The sequence below is a fragment of the Pseudonaja textilis genome, chromosome 1 (assembly GCF_049901715.1).
Source record: "Pseudonaja textilis isolate UNSWEBS1 chromosome 1, rPseTex1.2, whole genome shotgun sequence".
Lineage (NCBI taxonomy): Eukaryota > Metazoa > Chordata > Lepidosauria > Squamata > Elapidae > Pseudonaja > Pseudonaja textilis.
Window position 1 is genome coordinate 156,928,202 of NC_141990.1, and position 17,717 is coordinate 156,945,918.

The 17,717-nt window shown below is 38.0% G+C and overlaps 1 protein-coding gene across 14 annotated transcripts in view; it reads right to left on the reverse strand.

Moving 5' to 3' along the window:
• SUPT3H (SPT3 homolog, SAGA and STAGA complex component) overlaps window positions 1-17,717 on the reverse strand; it is a 253,432-nt gene that overhangs the window by 100,188 nt on the left and 135,527 nt on the right. For all 14 annotated transcript variants that reach the window (XM_026707835.2, XM_026707836.2, XM_087919392.1 and 11 more), the window contains one exon: window positions 6,026-6,110. In XM_026707835.2, coding sequence (XP_026563620.1) covers window positions 6,026-6,110 — 85 coding nt within the window. The remainder of the gene's footprint in view (window positions 1-6,025; window positions 6,111-17,717) is intronic.

Here is a 17,717-nt window from a genome sequence, read left to right on the forward strand (position 1 = left end):
ATCCAAACATTTTTGCTATCATTCCTACATTGCATATGAAATCATTAGACACTGTGCTTTCCCCAGCATTTTTAACCATGAATGCATATAATACTAGAAAGGCTAGAGTAAGGGTGAAAAAAGAGAAAAAGAAATCTTATTTGTATAAACTCCAAGAATTCTATTTTAAAATACAGGTTAATTTGGGCTATTTGTAGATTCCTGCAATTCTTTCCATGTACATAGCAGCCCAGGCAAAAGAAGTAGGGATAAACAGCATAAAAGCTGTTTTCCATTTCTCTTCGATTGAGGACCAAAGCACTAGACTGGATATGTTTAGAAACCGAATGATTCATTTGAGCTTGGTGGAGAGGAAAGGAGAAGAGTAGCTTCCCAATAAAGAGACAGTCTGCTCCAAAGCCACAGTATTGCAAAAGGCACATAGTCACTCACAGCAAGAAAAAAAGATGGGTTATTTCTTAAACTGAAACATCATTTAATCAAACAGTCAATAACCAATGCGTACTATGAAAATGTCTGTATTTCTACATCACTGCTTATAAACTGGACAAGAACTAAGGTAGGCTTTTAATTGGATGATGGTCATAGTAGGCAATGAATGGATTATTTGTACAATACACAGGATTAAATCAACCCTGAAAAAAAGTTCATTAACTCAGGGAATATTTATAGACCCTTAAATGACACTCCAGGATATATTTCTGTACCAGTTATATTTGAATTGTTGCTGGTATCTATTCTTAGAAAATAAGTATCCAATCTTCTTTATACATATTCTGATAATTTCCTATATGTGTAGCTAATGTACTTTAAAAACTACAACAAAGATTGTTAGGAAGCTGGCAGGATTTGTTTGTGCAGTGCTGAGAGTCAGAAGGATAGAAGTGGATACAACTGGAAATAAATAAATAAAATCCTACAGATAGTTACGAATAAATCTTAAAGAAGAATTTTCTCAGAATTTCCTTGAGAATACCTTTATTTATACTAAGAATACAATCTGCCAAAATTTTAGAAAAGTCACTCCTCTCCACTCCAAAGATGAGAACAGGGACCACTGCCTAATGACTATTTTTCTCATGCCTATACTTCAGACTTCCCACTAAAATGCAACTATGAGTTTCACAAAACCCATATCATACCTACTTTCTCTTTCCCTTTGTATAAGCACAAAGTACTTTCAAATTTGTGAGTAGAATACAATAGTTAAAACTAAACATTCCTTTTTTAAAAAAGCCATTTGAAAAGAAAACAATACCGCAGTTTATGGTTCCAGTAACAGGGCCTCCATCTCTCAACACAAACTATTTCGGGATTTCCCCCTCCGCACAGCTCCCCCCCCCCCCGGGTTTCCCTATGTCCAAAATATTATACTGAAAAATGTCAGATTTAGAAAAAAAAAAACCCTAACAAGTTAGAGAGGATATCAAAAGTAAGACTTACAACTGATGGGGCAAGATAATGAATTATAAAAGGAAATTTCACTAGATCTAGAAGTAAAAGGAAGAAGTATAAAGTTGGTGTATTTGATCAATGTTAAAAAAAGAAAAGTATCTTACTTCTGGCTACACTATTTGACTTTCTGCTGACACCAGGACTGAAAAGATGTTTATGGATTTGTTTATATATAAGAAATGGGATGGAGATAAATGCTTGTAACTTCAGAGAGAGTGAAGATTACTACATTTGTTTATACTTGTTGAGATGAATGTTTGAAGTCACTTTATATATTTCTTTTCTCTTGCTTCTCTTTTTCTATTTCCTTGCACGTTTTATTTCTATTTTCTTTTCTTTCTGTAAATTTAGTTTGCATTCAGTTTTATATTATAATCAAAATTGTTAATAAAATTATAAATAGATAGGTAGTAATTGTGTTTACTTCTTCTTGCTTAACCTCCAGGTACTCAGATTATACTATCTTACTTCTGAACCCCATTTTTATATCTGCATAAAACTCTTATACTTATTGCTAAGAGGAATGCAATGCAGACTAGCAAATTGTTTTGATTATTCATAATAGAAATGTTTTAAGGAAGGTATTGTCTTGCCAGTAACTCATTAATAGCATGAAATAGGTTACATTCCCAGATATCTCTTCACATTGTTTACTTCTAAGTAGATGGGTAAATAATTGGGCTAAGTATTAGAATGCACGGAAAGAGTGAACACTAGGTGTCAGTGTAAGAAATGAAGAAAAAAAATAAAAAACCTGTTGCTTCCAATCAGGTGGATAAGCTAAAAAACCAGAACCAGCTGTGACCACATTTACTTGTAACTGCATAATACTGTTAACAAGCCAACCTTCCTTAGAAAACTGATTCCCAAACCATTGGGTTCACTTGAAATCAGATAAGTATTAGAAGCCGCAATGATTTCTCTCTATTAAATGCCACTGAAGTGGTTGTTAAAATAAAGCAAAATACCTTATAACATTAGGCATTAATTTATTTCATCAATACTTGTCAAGGATGTATTCAGATGGAAGTTGACCATACCAACTGTAACTCTATAAAAGTTCCTTAATAACTGGCATAGGATTTGAGTATTACAGTTGGTAATTTGGAAAGTGTAATGGCTACTGATCAGATTAATCTATTTGGACTGATGCAGAACGGGTACGGGCATATTTGGTTGGAATATGTTTGACTATGCAAAACGAACCAGCTGGAATTATTATTTATTGAAAAAAAAATAGAAATGCTGATGTTACTTTAAATATAACTGATTTCTTAGCCCAAGGATTGCAGTCTGGCAGAAGTTTAACTTAGACTAAAATTGGCAAGTTTTTAAAAATAGTTGCTTTATGAAGAATTGCTACTAAATCAGTATTAGTATCCAACTTTCTATTTCACAGCCATCATCATTTATTCATGTTCACACCTTCTCTTGTAGCTGGTTTCATAAATTAGCTACAATGTAGCTGAATTTTTAAAAATTGTCATTTTTATTTTGTAGGGTAAAACATAAATTTAAAACAATACATACAAATAGGTAACACTTTGGATTTTAAACATTCAGTGATGACCTTTAGATTCAAGAGATGAAAGAACGTTCTCTCTCTTGCTGCTTGGGTTGAGAAAATCCAAGAAACCTGTGACTGAATTTTAAAATAACCCACAACTTTTAAATTGCATTTTTACTATGGTTTTATTCTCATGTAGTATTTCTGTTCTCCCACATAGGTCAGGGTTGAGCACTTGGTATCCCATAATCCTCTTCCCTTCCACCCCCACCCCAAGATAATTGTTTGTATTTACCAGAAAAACAATTGCACAGTTTCTGCAAGACATAATGCACCTGTTTTATCCCATTAAATCATTCTCAGGTCCAGCCACTTTCAATTCTTTGATGAGAATTTGGATGCAACTTTATGGATTAGCAGTCCTTAAGGAGAGATGGATGGATATGATCCAATAAGCAATTTTCAAGCTCATAATAATAATTTGTTAGAAGTCACAATTAAATTTGAGGGAAAAGGTCACAGGTGTCTCGCACACACACAAAGCATACATACAAGGCTGATTTTGTTTGTATCAAAACAAAATGTCAGGACTCTTCCCTGCCTTAACTGGACAAAAGAAGAGCAAAGCCAGTGCTTTCTACAGCTGTTGCTACGAAGTGCAGGCCCTGATCTATAATAAACTTGAATACAAGAAAATAAGAGTAGCTATTTCAAAAATTAAACCCAGAATTTAGTTTTATTAGTTTTATTAGAAAACTAAGAAATTTAACTGTCAGTCTGTTTCAGGATCTCTTAGTTCTCTGGAGCTCATATTGGGGTGTGCCAGAGAAAAGATGGAAATGAGAGCATCCAATTTACAAGGTTTCCTCATACAATCTGGAATCAGAGGCAATATCTATCTACCAAACATTTATCTTATCAAACAATTTTGAAATTGTTGATTTTGGAGATGGAAAGAAATGAGGCTTTTTTTAGTTAGCTGCTATATATTGTCAGTTGGTGGGATTCAATTTTTTTTTTTACTACCGGTTCTGTGGACGTGGCTTGGTGGGCATGGCAGGGGAAGGATACTGTAAAATCTCCAATCAGAGGTCGTATTTGCTGGTTCTCCGAACTACTCAAAATTTCTGCTACTGGTTCTCCAGAACTGATCAGAACCTGCTGAATACTACCTCTGTATATTTTAAACTGCTATCTTCAGGAAAAAAAGCTATATCAGCACTTTTAAATTTTCTTGTTGACAAATCTTTTGCAGAACTATAGAAAAGAATTGCATTTTCAAGTGTTTCATGAGTATCAAGTATTCACTCATTGTAGCTGTATGATAAATGAAGTGATAAATAAAAGAACAAAGAGAAAGTAAAACATGTAAAGTTATAATTCAACAAAATATGTGCACCATAATACAACTAAACAATAAAATGTATTTTAACAGAATTGATGTTTTATTTTGACATTGCCTTCTAAGACAGGAAATAATTAGGAAATTAGGAAAATATATTTTCTCATCTGTACTAATGTTCCATTATAAGGAACATTTAAATATTTGAAATGTATGCAGCTTTTTAAAAAGTTATCTGTTAGCTACAGAGCACACATTTTTATAAAATTCTTATTTTTTGCATTATTATGTTAAATAGTAACATAACAATGTTACTTTCTAATGCACTGATTTTTTTTCTTTTTACAACTCTTTAATCCCTTTATTAAGGTGGAGTTGGAGTGGCTGAATGGAGCTGAACTTTACTGGCCAGATGCCCTTCCTGACTCCTATGTGAAATTCACAGCAGATATTTTCACTTTATGCCATGATAGAAAAATATCTGCCGCTGCTTAGGATTGAACTCTTAACCTTCCAAGTGGGAAGTGAGGCCACCATGTCGCTTCACCTCTAGGCCACCATGCCGCTCCGGTTCCTAATTCTCTGATATTCTGTCAAATAAAAATATGGCTTTTTATTCAATTTCTGTGCTTCCAGACTTCTGTGCTATTGAACTAAAACAGGTGTGTGTTAAGACTGAAGATCCAATTTCTAACTAAATATCAGAAAAAAAAAAGATTTTATACCCAGATAGTTTTTGTATCTTCTTTACCTATTCATATATACCTAATGTATTTTCCAGTCTACTGAATTAAGTATACAACTTTCTACTAAGCTCACATGTTCAACTATCTAGAAGATTGTTTCCATCCTGTGATTAATAAGATCCCAATGGGGTAACTACTCCCTTTATTTTATACAACTGAAAATTAATTATATGACTTTTTTTCTATTTTGGTAACCTCTTTAATTAAGGTCCTCACAGGAAGCTTTATTACTTTTTAAAACAATCACATACAACAAGAACTTTTTATGATGCCCTACTGGCAAGAAGTGACAGTGGCAAATAATTTTCTAAAAGTAGTTAAGCATTTTTTTGCCATGTTAACTAATGAATTTAGCAGACTCATTTTAAACAAATCTAGGAGCAATACACAATTACAGTTCATATTATTCATTCATAAAAATATTTAACTTTATTAGTATTTACAAAGTACAAGTGGTTTGCCAAAATGCAAAATATTTTTAAAATACTCTTGTGTAATACTTAAAATATTACCTCAGGCTAAATACAGATTACATACCAAACCATAATAGCAGCCATACTTAAAAATGCATTCTACAGGGTGTTTTCAAAGTGCAAATTTGGAGCGTGCAAACATTACATAATTTATTTCTTTATTAAATAAAAACATAACCAATAATCATTTCCTTTGTACTTTAATTCCTTCAAAATACTGAAACAAGAAATATATATTATGTTCATGGGTTTTTTTCTCAATTGTTACATAGACTTTTTGATGCAACAAGGCAAAGGGTATTGCATAGACTCTTGGCATCAGGCATGGGTAATATTTGATAGCTTTACTTCTACATTCTGAAATGCAGCAAATTGAGATTACCTATCCTACTGGCTAGTAATATTCATAAAATGGGATACTGATCACTTTGTCAGAAACAGATATTTCACTGAAACTGTTGGTCTTCTGTTTTCATTTGTTCAACAACAACAAAAACCTTACCAAATTAATCAGTTGAGTGTGGACAATGTCTTCAACCAATATTGCTGATTCATGTAGGGGTCTGCGAGCATCTCCTAAGGAAAACCTAAAAGACAATTTACTGTAATTAGCAAACTAAAAACAAATAAATGCAGGAGAGAGAAAAAGAAATATATAGTGTTAAATAGTAAAAGATATATTAGACATGATGCAAATGGATTGAAAAGAAAAAAAACTATGTTAAACCTAAACCCGTGGCCTTCATGACCTTTAACCTGGGCATAAATCAGGATTTTAAGAATTCTATTCTGTGGGAAGATAATGCTTAGGAGCAATTAAGCTGTCTCCACAGTTCAGTGATTAATAGCTGCATCCACCAAAAATTCCTCTATTGCTAACATTCAAAAGCTTATATTGACTTCCTGAAATATGCCATTAATGTAAACTTGGTAGATTTAGTAGGATTTAGGGTACCTAGAAAATCGCTCATAGTCCTATGTTCTATAAGTTTATCTAATCTCCATCAAAAATAGCGGTCATCACAATATCTTGTGGCAAAGAATAAACTGTGACAGCTTCAGGAAGAAACTTTATCTATACCAATTTTTTCTATAGAAGGGCAGAATACCCTCTATAACAGTGATGGCGAACATTTTTGTTGTGGTGTGCCGAAAGCATGCATGCACGAGTGCACATGCGTGCATGCTGGCACCCATAATGCAATGTGCCCCTATGCATGCATGTGCAACACCCCCATCTTGCCCCTTACTTGCACTGCACGTGCACGTGCCATCCAGCTGATTTTTGGCCTGTTTGAGGCCTTTTTTGCCCTCCCAAGGCCTGTTTCACACTTCTGGTATTTCCGGAAGGCCCGTTTTTCATCCTCCCGAGGCTGCAAAGGCTTCCCTTGAGCCTCCAGGAGGCTGAAAAATGCTTCAAATGGGCCAAAAATCAGCTGGGAGGCACACGCATGCGCAGTACAAATAAGTTTGGCTGAGGCTCGCGTGCCCGCACAAATGGCTCTGCGTGCCACCTGTGGCATGCGTGCCATAGGTTTGCCATCATGACTCTGTAAGATGTAAAGCTGATAAACTGGTGACTAGGTCCATAATTCTTTCTTCACTAGAATTATGTTTCCAATTACACAAGTGTCCCTTGATGGAATTCATTTGCCTCCCAACTACTACTGGATTTACCTACTAATCCCTTCATCATGACTGTGTTTTTTTCTGCCTGGCTTTTGGGTGCTGGATGCCCAAGCCTAACCCAATGATGCAAGATGAAAAATAAAATATTTTCTGAAAGTAATGTATTTTTACATTTTTTCAGTTCTGTCATATTATTGTACACTGAGCTAATTTCTAGCCATTATTCCATAGCAAAACATTTTTGCCCAGTGTGAAAACTTTTAACAGAAAAGTTTTAATGGGAAAAAATGGAGGATAACCATGACCAAAATTTGGGAGCTGTAGTGAAAGGGCTGGTAACCCAGAGTTTTGCTCTTCAGCAATTCATTAAGAAATACACAAACGTTAAAAAGTTTATTGTTCCTTTGTTGATTTAGAGATAATGTATGATAAATTACGTTTATTATGCTTATGCCTATTATGCGTATTATTAAATTGTGGGATGCTATGCATGAGTACATAGTTGAAGATTGGTTTCTAAGTGCAATCAGTGTAATATTAGTAAAATATGAGGAAGAATAAATGGAATGGTTAGTGAAAAGTTCAACATTAAGCAAGAAGTCATGCAAGGATATACTTTGTGCCATTTATTCTTTAATATATTTATAATGACCATATAAGGATTGTTGTAGTGATATTGGAAGTGTGATAATTGGGAGTGTGAATATAAATCTGCTTTGGATACAAATGATACTTACTATTGAAGAAAACCCAAATGTTTAGATAGATTATATGATGCAAAAAGGAGTACGGATCTCAAAAGATATGTAATAAAGACTAAAACAACAACAATTTACTATATAAAGAAAATAGGGACATGTTAAGATGCACAAATAGGTATGAGCATTTATTAAAAAAAAAAAACCTCAGTAGGATCAATCTTCCAAATTCCAATTTATATGAGAGAAGTTAGAATATACTATGATTAAGGACAAATTTAGGTTCCTGTTGGACCTGCCACAACTTAGAACTCTAAAGAAAAGCATTCCTTGGCTCCATTTATTGAGAAAGATATCGTTTATTAGTTCAAGTGTATTGCAGTAGTGCAAAGCCAGAACTGAAAATTGCGCTCCAAATTCTCTATGTTCTATTTTTTCCTCGCTTAAAAGTATCTGATTGCCACCCTAGGGGAACCAATCAGGTTCAGGCAAGATACTTTCATAATGGTCAGTTCAAGCACAGTTTGGTACGTGGCCCCCTCCTTCTTCCAGCTGGGTAACCTTGAGGCAGAACCTCGAGGAGACACAGCACTTGCTTTCGTTTTCTGAAACGTTCCCCCTTCCTTCCCCCTCCCCACAGTTCATGGCAGTCTGTCATCACCTAGCAGTGAAGCACAAGCAAGCATAAGGTGGCAGCTGACAGCTCCCTCCATGGGATGAAACAATGGCTGCATCCTATAGATAAATCCTTTAAAAATTATTACAGGGAGTCTTCATGCCATAGTCAGCAAAATGTAGAGCAAACAATTAATGCTGCAAAATTATTTGTTTCATAATGAAAGATGTTTCTGGGGAAGGAAGACTTAGAGACAAGCTTCAAACCACTCGAGGTGGAGGAACATGTCCACTGACAGGAATGTCCTCATGGTCAGGGATGGGATCCGACCGGCATAACTACCGGTTCTGTCGCTCTGCATCGTGCGCGCGCATGACCTGCTGAGCTGCCTGGATAGCTGAGCAGCACTGCGTTCAAGGGCGCAGTGGTTGGAAAGGCCCTTTTTCTCCTTTTGCAACTGCAGCTGTGTCGTGCAAAGCAGCTGCAGTTGAAAACGCAGGAAATAAAGGTCAGGTAAGAGCCCGGGAGGGTGGGTGGCCAAAACAGCAACAAACATAGAACCAGTTCTATGTATGTTCTCTGTTTACTGCTCTTCAGAGCAACCAGTTCTACAGAAGTGGACAGAACCAGTAGAATCCCACCCCTGCTCATGGTGAAAGAAGGCAATAAAGACAATAAAGAAATTGCATTCTGAATTTGCAATCTATGAAATATGACAACCCAGATAGTTATCCTCAAGTTTTTGAGCATGTATGCATATGTTTTAAGTCAGTATAGTGGGGAGATGATTCTGGCAGCAAAGGAATCAAGGACCAAAGAGACTTGTGGTGTGGGTACGTGCGATATTCAGAAAGCAGCATATTTTCCTTATCTATATCTTTCTGTCTTTGAGCAAACCTTGATACACAGGCAATATGTATTCTTTTAAAAAAATATGTAAAGATTGTAATCTACTAAAATCAATAATGTTGTATGCTTTTGTCTTGGAAAATGATTCACAAAGACAACTAGGAAAAATGCGCAGCAATGAAAACAACCAGTGTTTCAGATGCAAAGCACAATGACTTTCTAGCATGCAACTCAACCTGCTTTCATAAAAGTTTCTGCAGATACTTATGCATCTACAGAAACAGCCTGCTTGAAAGAGAAACAAACAAACCAGGAACTAATAATCTATTTGCATAAAGTGGGTTTGATCTATTAAAGAAGAACGTTTAAAATACAAATTTTCCTATATAGGTAGGTAGGTAATTGGGGCAATAATGAGTTTTTAACAATGAATAGATCTATACTAATACTGTTGTGATTAAGGTACCAAGCTAGAAAGGGCGTTGGTACTTACCTGACACGCCTGTTCTCTTTGAGCTGTGAAGAGCATCCAGTAGTGGGAGGTGCTTCAGTCACTGCATGTCTAGGCTGGGCTTAATTTGTGGAACGCTCCTCCTCCTCCACGGGACTCCTCCCCAGCGTTCCCCAGTTTTGGCGAAGATGAGAGAAATAAACGCCCTCGTCCTCAATGCCCTAACAAATTTGTTGGCCAAAACAGGACCCCACCAGATGGAAAAAGGGTGGGGCTGGATGCTCTTCACAGCTCAAAGAGAATGGGTGTGTCAGGTGAGTACCAACACCCTTTCTCCCATGAGCTGTTCAGAGCATCCAGTAGTGGGACATACCAAAGCTTGGCCTGTCCTATGGGAGGGACTCCGTCTGGCCTGGAAACCCCTCCTGGTCCCTGTGGACCCGTTGCAGAACTCTTCTGCCAAAGGAGGCCTCAGCAGATGCAAACACATTTATTTTATAATGCCTAATGAATGGCGATGGAGAGGCCCAGGTTGCGGCTCGACAAATTTCACTTATTGGTGCCTGTGTGGCCCACGTTGCTGATGTTGCGACGCTCCTTGTTGAATGAGCTGTTATGCCCCTGGGCACCTGTAGTGATTGAGTCTGATACATTTTCGCTATCGCGGTCCATAGCCAACGGCCTATTGTAGAAGATGAGACCTTGCATCCCTGAGTGTTGGGCTGAAATGACACAAATAATAAATGACACAAATACTTTTTTTCTGAAAGTTTCTGTGCAGTTAATATATATTCGCAATGCTTGCCTCACATCAAGCCTATGCCATTGTAGTTCCAACCCTTGGGATAGTCAGGGACAAAAATTAGGAAGTATCAGCTCTTGTGCCCTATAAAAAACCGAGTTAATTTTGGGAATAAACATAGGATCAGGATGAAGGACCACCCAGTCAGAATGGAAAACACAAAGATCTTGTCTGATAGACAAAGCTGCAAGTTCCGAAATACGACGAGCAGAAGTGATCACTACAAGGAAAACAACTTTATACGTCAGAAATTGGAGACTTGACGATTTCAAGGGTTCAAAAGGGCCTTTAGTGAGTGTGACGAGGACCCTGTTAAGTCCCAGGTGGGATAACGGTGTACTGCTGGAGGGCGTAAGTTTGTGGCTCCTTGAAGGAAACTCCGTATGCATGAATGATGGGAAAGAGATAGTAGACCTTCACAAGTGAGAACTGACACCAAGGCCGCCACCTGTCTTTTCAATGTATTAGGTGATAATCCCTTGTCAAGTCCCTCTTGCAAGAACTCTAGGATTTGAGCTACAGATGGAGAGATGGGATCAGTTCGAGACTTGGTACACCATTTGCAGAAACTGGACCATGTGGCATTGTAAATGCGAGTTGTTGAGGGGTGTCTGGTGGCTTGGATGGTGGCGATAACTCTGTTGGAAAACTTTTCGCTCTTCAGATGACTCCGCTCAACCTCCAGATGGTCAGGTGCAACCATTGAGGGTCCGGATGTTGAAGGGGTCCCTGGGTTAGCAAGACCCTGTCTAGAGGAATTCTCCATGGTGTTGATATGGATAGACTGCGGAGATCTGCAAACCACGGCCATCTGGGCCAGTAAGGAGCTACTAGAAGCACTCCACCCTCTCGTCTAGCAGTTTCTGGATGACCTTGGGAAGCAGTGGAAAGGGCGGGAATGCATACAAAAGTCCTGGGGACCAACGACAGCAGAGTGACTTGAAGTTCTCCGCTCCTTGTGAGGGGTACCTGTTAGTGTTTGGGGACAAACCCCCAAGCAGAGTGCTCAGCAGCAGTCAAGCCAGGCAGCCAAATGAGAGAGAGGCTGGGCCCAAGAGTATACACACACTGGAGACAAAAACACTGTTTGTAGTTTTTAAATAGTTATTTAATTCATTTAGAGTTTAAGCATTGTCAGTCAGTCCATATGTCATTTTCCTATATATCCATCCAGTAACCTAGTCCATTAACTAGTCAGTACAATGTCCTTATCTTCTCCTTCCGATACCTTTCTCTCGAAGACAACGCTGAGTATGCACAGGATATCAGCTTACCAAGTAAACAGTCCTTTTGTTCAGTAGAAACGGTATCCAGCACAGTAGCCAACAAGCAGTAACAAACAGACGTCTCAAAACAGGAGTAAACAGCAGGCAGCAGGCAGAGAGACCAGACCAGACCAGCAGGCAGTGACCAGGGATCAGTAACCAGGAAGACCAGGAGGGATACGTTTCTCTCTATTGCCTTTTATTGCAGCTTGCAATCGCACCCTTAATTATCTAATTACATTGCAGTTTTGTGCTTAAAGCTACAAACACTTAAACTTAGGTTTATATATTTATTCACCCAAACCTAGTTGGTGTATCCATATACCCAACATTCTCCCCTTTTGGGTGATATAAATATATAATACCTTTACAATTTAAACCCATACTTTACACAACTCTCTTGGTGCTTAATGGCACCTTGGGCTTTAGTAAAATTATCAGCTATATTGTCCTCCGACATGCAGTACTCCAGCTGTATCATTTTACTCTGTACAGATTGTCTAACGTTTAGGTACCTTAAATCTGTATGCTTGCTCCTAGTTTTTACTGCAATATTTGTGGCCATTTGAATTGCTGCCTGATTATCTTCATGTACAATTATAGGATAATTTACAGTTATACCCATATCATTCATCATTTGTTTATACATAATCAATTCAGTACATAATAGTGATAAACAGGAGAATTCTGCCTCCATAGTAGACAAACTTATATGCTGTTGTCTAATTGACTTCCAACCTATTAATGTCTTACCCAGCATTATGGCTGTTCCTGAAGTCGACTTTCTTGTGTCTCTTTCTGATGCAAAACTAGCATCTGCATAAGCACTCAGTATGAGATCACCTTTTGGTTCTAAATACAATGCATGGTGTAATGTTCCTTTAAGATATCTTAAGATTCTCTTCAATGCTATCCAATGACATTGAAGCGGATCATTATTATGTCGTGCCAGCTGATTAATACTATAAGCTATATCTGGCCTTGACCAATTGCTAATGTATGATAAGCTACCAATCAAAGATTGATATATTGCCTTATCAAACTTGGGACTTTGAGTATCCATTTTGCAAATATCCTGACTCATTGGAGTCTTTGCAGGCTTACAAAGTTCCATCTTATAATCTATTAGCAATTTAGATATCTTATCTTCCTGTGATATCTTAAAACCCTTCTGTGTTTTCAGTATATTCAAACCTAGATATCTCTTTATCTCCCCTAATTGCTTGATTTTTATTTTCTTACCTAATGATGCTATTATTTTATTTGCTTCATCATTAGTCTCAGTAATCAAAGCAATATCATCCGTGAATAATAATAATAATAATAATAATATTTTCTCATTTGTCTCCCTTTTAAACAGACATGGATCGGCTAAACCAGCTTTAAACCCTATATTGTTCAGTTCCTTTACAACATACTGGTTCCATTCATAGCCCGATTGTTTAAGACCATAAAGGCTCTTCTTTAACAACCAACAATCATTATTATTTTCACCTTTCAATCCACTAGGCTTTTTCATATATACAGTATGTCTTAGTGGAGCATGCAAGTAAGCAGTTTCCACATCTAAGTGGTTAACTATGTATTTCTTGCTTGCTGCCCACACTAAGGCTGCCCTTAATGTTGCTGCTTTAAGACTAGGTGCAAATACTTCATCATAGTCATTGGCACTTTGTCTAAAACCTTGGGCTACTAATCTTGCCTTATGGATTATATTTCCATCCTTATCAGTTTTTATCTTAAAAATCCATTTGCAGCCAATGGGTTTTATATTAACAGGTAATCTCACATTTTCATATACTTTCATATCCTTCAAGGATGTCAATTCCTTATTCATTGCTGCATACCAACTTTCCTTATCTTTAGTAGGATACTTTTTTATCTCATCCACAGTATTTGGAACCTTATTAACCTGGCACACTGTGTTAGCCTGGTATCTATCAGGTGGTCTAGATATACGTGTAGTTCTTCTGGGGATTACAGGGCTTGTATGAGGACTTTTTTGAATTACTACCTGTTCATGTTCCTCATCATTTCTTCCTGTATTTCTCTTTTTACTTTATTCTTAAAGTTACAGGGATAATTAATGGGATTTCTATAGGATTCAATAACCACTTCTTTATTGTTATCCTGTTCTAACTTATCCCATCCTACGTGCTCTAGAAATTGGGCATTAGCACTACATAACACCCTAGATGTGCCTTTCTCCCAAAATCTATATGCCCTATGGTTAGCTTGGTAACCAACGAAGAAAAATTGTTTAGCTCTATGTTGCTCTTTACGCCTGAGTTGTGTAGGGATATGCACCCATGCTGGTGCACCAAATGTGTGCAGGTAACTCAGATCAGGCTTCCTGCCTTGCCACATGGTGAATGGTATTTCACCAGTAGTTGAGTTAACAACGTTGTTCAATATGTTATTGGCACACATTGCAGCCTCCCCCCACAAAGAATCAGGTAATCCAGAATCAGTTAACATTGTTCTAACCATTGCCTGTAGTGTTTGGCCTCTTCTCTCTATAAATGCGTTGTGTTGTGGTCTGTATGGTGCAGATTTCTTGTGCTCTATTCCAGCTACCTTTAATCTATTCTGGAATTTGCTGTTAACAAATTCCGTACCATTATCTGTCACCAAGGTTATCAGTTGCCGTTTAGTTTTTCTTTCTGCAAACTTTAACCAGTTGAAGAAATGTTGATATGTTTCAGTTTTGCTTTTCATTAGGTAGCAAAACCCATATCTAGAGTAATGGTCCATAATGCTCAGTATATATCGAGCACCCCCCATACTGGGTTTCTTTGGACCTATAATGTCTGCAAATACTACTTCTAAAGGTTCTTTAGTTTTGAAACCATTTAGCCTATTTGCATGCAATATTTTACTCTTATCTTCACAACAGACATTACAACGCAAATATTTATCACAAGGTTTTAACCTTATTCCATCAGATAACTCTACTGTACGTTTTAGCATTTTAAAATTTACATGCCCCAAACGCCTATGCAATAAATGGATACATTCATTATGAGGCTTTATATTATTAAATACAGTCTGTGCCTCCCCTTTCTTACTATCATGTAAGACATATAATGTTCCATTTAAAGCTGCAGTTACCCTTTTGTTATCTTTATCCAGTATGCACTTATTATTCTTAAATGTAACTACATAACCTAGTTTATCTAATACTCTTACAGAAAGTAAGTTCATCTTTAACTGTGGTACATACAACATTTTTATATTCTGGTTTAAACATGGACAGTATGCAATACCTTCACCCTTGGCCTTGAGGTGCCAGCTGTTAGCGAGTGATATATGTTGAGAGCTTGTAGACATTTTTATAAACTTTGTCTTATCTCTCGTGATGCAGTGGGATGCTCCACTGTCAACCACCCATAAATCATTCTTCACATCACAGTTGCTAAACGTGGCTAGTTCAAAGGATTTCTTTGGCTTTTTTACATTCTGGCTTTTTCCTTTTCTGCAGAATCTTGCCAAATGTCCTCTGCCTCCACAATTAAAACACTTTTTAATTGTGTATGCCGTCGAAGATAAATTCTCTTCTTCCGGGTGCTTTACTTTACTAAGTTGATTTCTTTCAACCTTTGAAGATATTTTCTCTTCTTCATTAGGTTTATCTTCTCTCAGCTGGTCACGTTCAAACCTTCTTCTGGCTTCTTCTAATAGCCTGCCGGTAATCTCAGTTACTGATAAACTGTCTTTTGGCAATACCTCTAAAGCAGTCACAAAATCATCATAGCTTCGATCCAAAGAAGACAGTATGATGTATACTTGTTGCAACTCATTAAATATAAGCTCTTTTTCTTGTAATTCCTGAAAAATGCTTTTTATACAGTTTAAATGAGTTAACATGTCTCCATTCTTCTCAAGATGTGTTCTAAACAGCTTCCGTGTAAGATTGATATGAGCTCCTACACTGTCTCGAACATAAATCTTCTTGAGATTCTCCCAGCAGTTTGCAGCATTTTCCACTCCACGGATATGGATAAGTTGCTGGTCAGAGAGAGTCAATCCTATGATGCATAAAGCCTGCTCATTCTTTCGTTCATAGTCTTGTATCTTTTTGGCATCCTCTTCATCATTAGGATCTAAGTTAGATACATCTGGTGGGTTTGTTATTATGTCCCACAAACCTTCTCTTCGTAGAAGTAAACTACATTTCATTGACCATGAAACATAGTTTGTTCCATCTAGTCTGGATATCATGGACAGATTTGGCAAATTTACTTGTGCCATTGCTCTTCAGATAAATAACTATTCAACAAACAGTTTGTACAGTAATGTGCAACTCACCCCAAAACTCTCACAGCTATATCCTGGTTAGTTAGACTGTGCTCTCTGCTGGGCCCATAACCAATGTTAGTGTTTGGGGACAAACCCCCAAGCAGAGTGCACAGCAGCAGTCAAGCCAGGCAGCCAAATGAGAGAGAGGCTGGGCCCAAGAGTATACACACACTGGAGACAAAAACACTGTTTGTAGTTTTTAAATAGTTATTTAATTCATTTAGAGTTTAAGCATTGTCAGTCAGTCCATATGTCATTTTCCTATATATCCATCCAGTAACCTAGTCCATTAACTAGTCAGTACAATGTCCTTATCTTCTCCTTCCGATACCTTTCTCTCGAAGACAACGCTGAGTATGCACAGGATATCAGCTTACCAAGTAAACAGTCCTTTTGTTCAGTAGAAACGGTATCCAGCACAGTAGCCAACAAGCAGTAACAAACAGACGTCTCAAAACAGGAGTAAACAGCAGGCAGCAGGCAGAGAGACCAGACCAGACCAGCAGGCAGTGACCAGGGATCAGTAACCAGGAAGACCAGGAGGGATACGTTTCTCTCTACTGCCTTTTATTGCAGCTTGCAACCGCACCCTTAATTATCTAATTACATTGCAGTTTTGTGCTTAAAGCTACAAACACTTAAACTTAGGTTTATATATTTATTCACCCAAACCTAGTTGGTGTATCCATATACCCAACAGTACCTGGAAAAAAAATCTCGGGAGCTGAGCGTTGAGGGGGGAAGCGAACAGGTCCACCACTGGCTGTCCAAATGTCCTGACCACCTCTTGAAACAGGGTCGGATGAAGGCGCCACTCCGATTGATCGATCGTGGCCCTGCTTAGCCAGTCTGCGTGTATTCGACAGGCCTGAAATGTGCTCTGCTCTGATGGAAAGTAGGTAGCTCTCCGCCCAACGACACAAGTGCTCCGCTTCCCACATGAGATGTTTCGACTGTGTGCCCCCGTTTGTTTATGTGAGCTTTGGCTATTACGTTGTCAGTCAATATTAGTATATGCTGATTGCGTACCTGTGGAGGGAAGCTGCAGAGAGCCAGGTGTACTGCTCGAAGCTCCAGCCAGTTTATGCTGCACGACTGTTCTATGGCGGATCAGCGGCCTTGGGTTGTGAGCGATTGAACGTGTGCTCCCCATCCAAACAGGCTGGCATCGCTGGTGATGGTAAGTCTGTGTGGCTCTTTGAAGAGGCAGCCTCTGCTAATGACTGGTCTAGTCCACCAGAGGAGAGATATGAGGACCTTTGATGGTACCCTGACCTTGTATTTGGAGTTGCTTCGGCTGAAGTGCTGGTATGGGAGCAGGAACCACTGGAGGGATCTAGGTAACTGGGCCTGTTGACTCTGGGAAACCAAGCTGTGTCTGGATGAGAGGGAGAGATCTAGGGGAGGAGAAGGATGGGAAGAGGTAGACGGTAATAGACTGGGGGCAGAAGGTCCTGTGAAGCCCTTGTGTGCCTCCCTTGCACACCTATCTATTTGCTTTTCTAATGCTTTATGGAGCCTGTTGGCATCCTTTTCTGAAGCTTTAGAATGACCTTTTGTCTGCTTGGATTTGTGCTGAGATTTA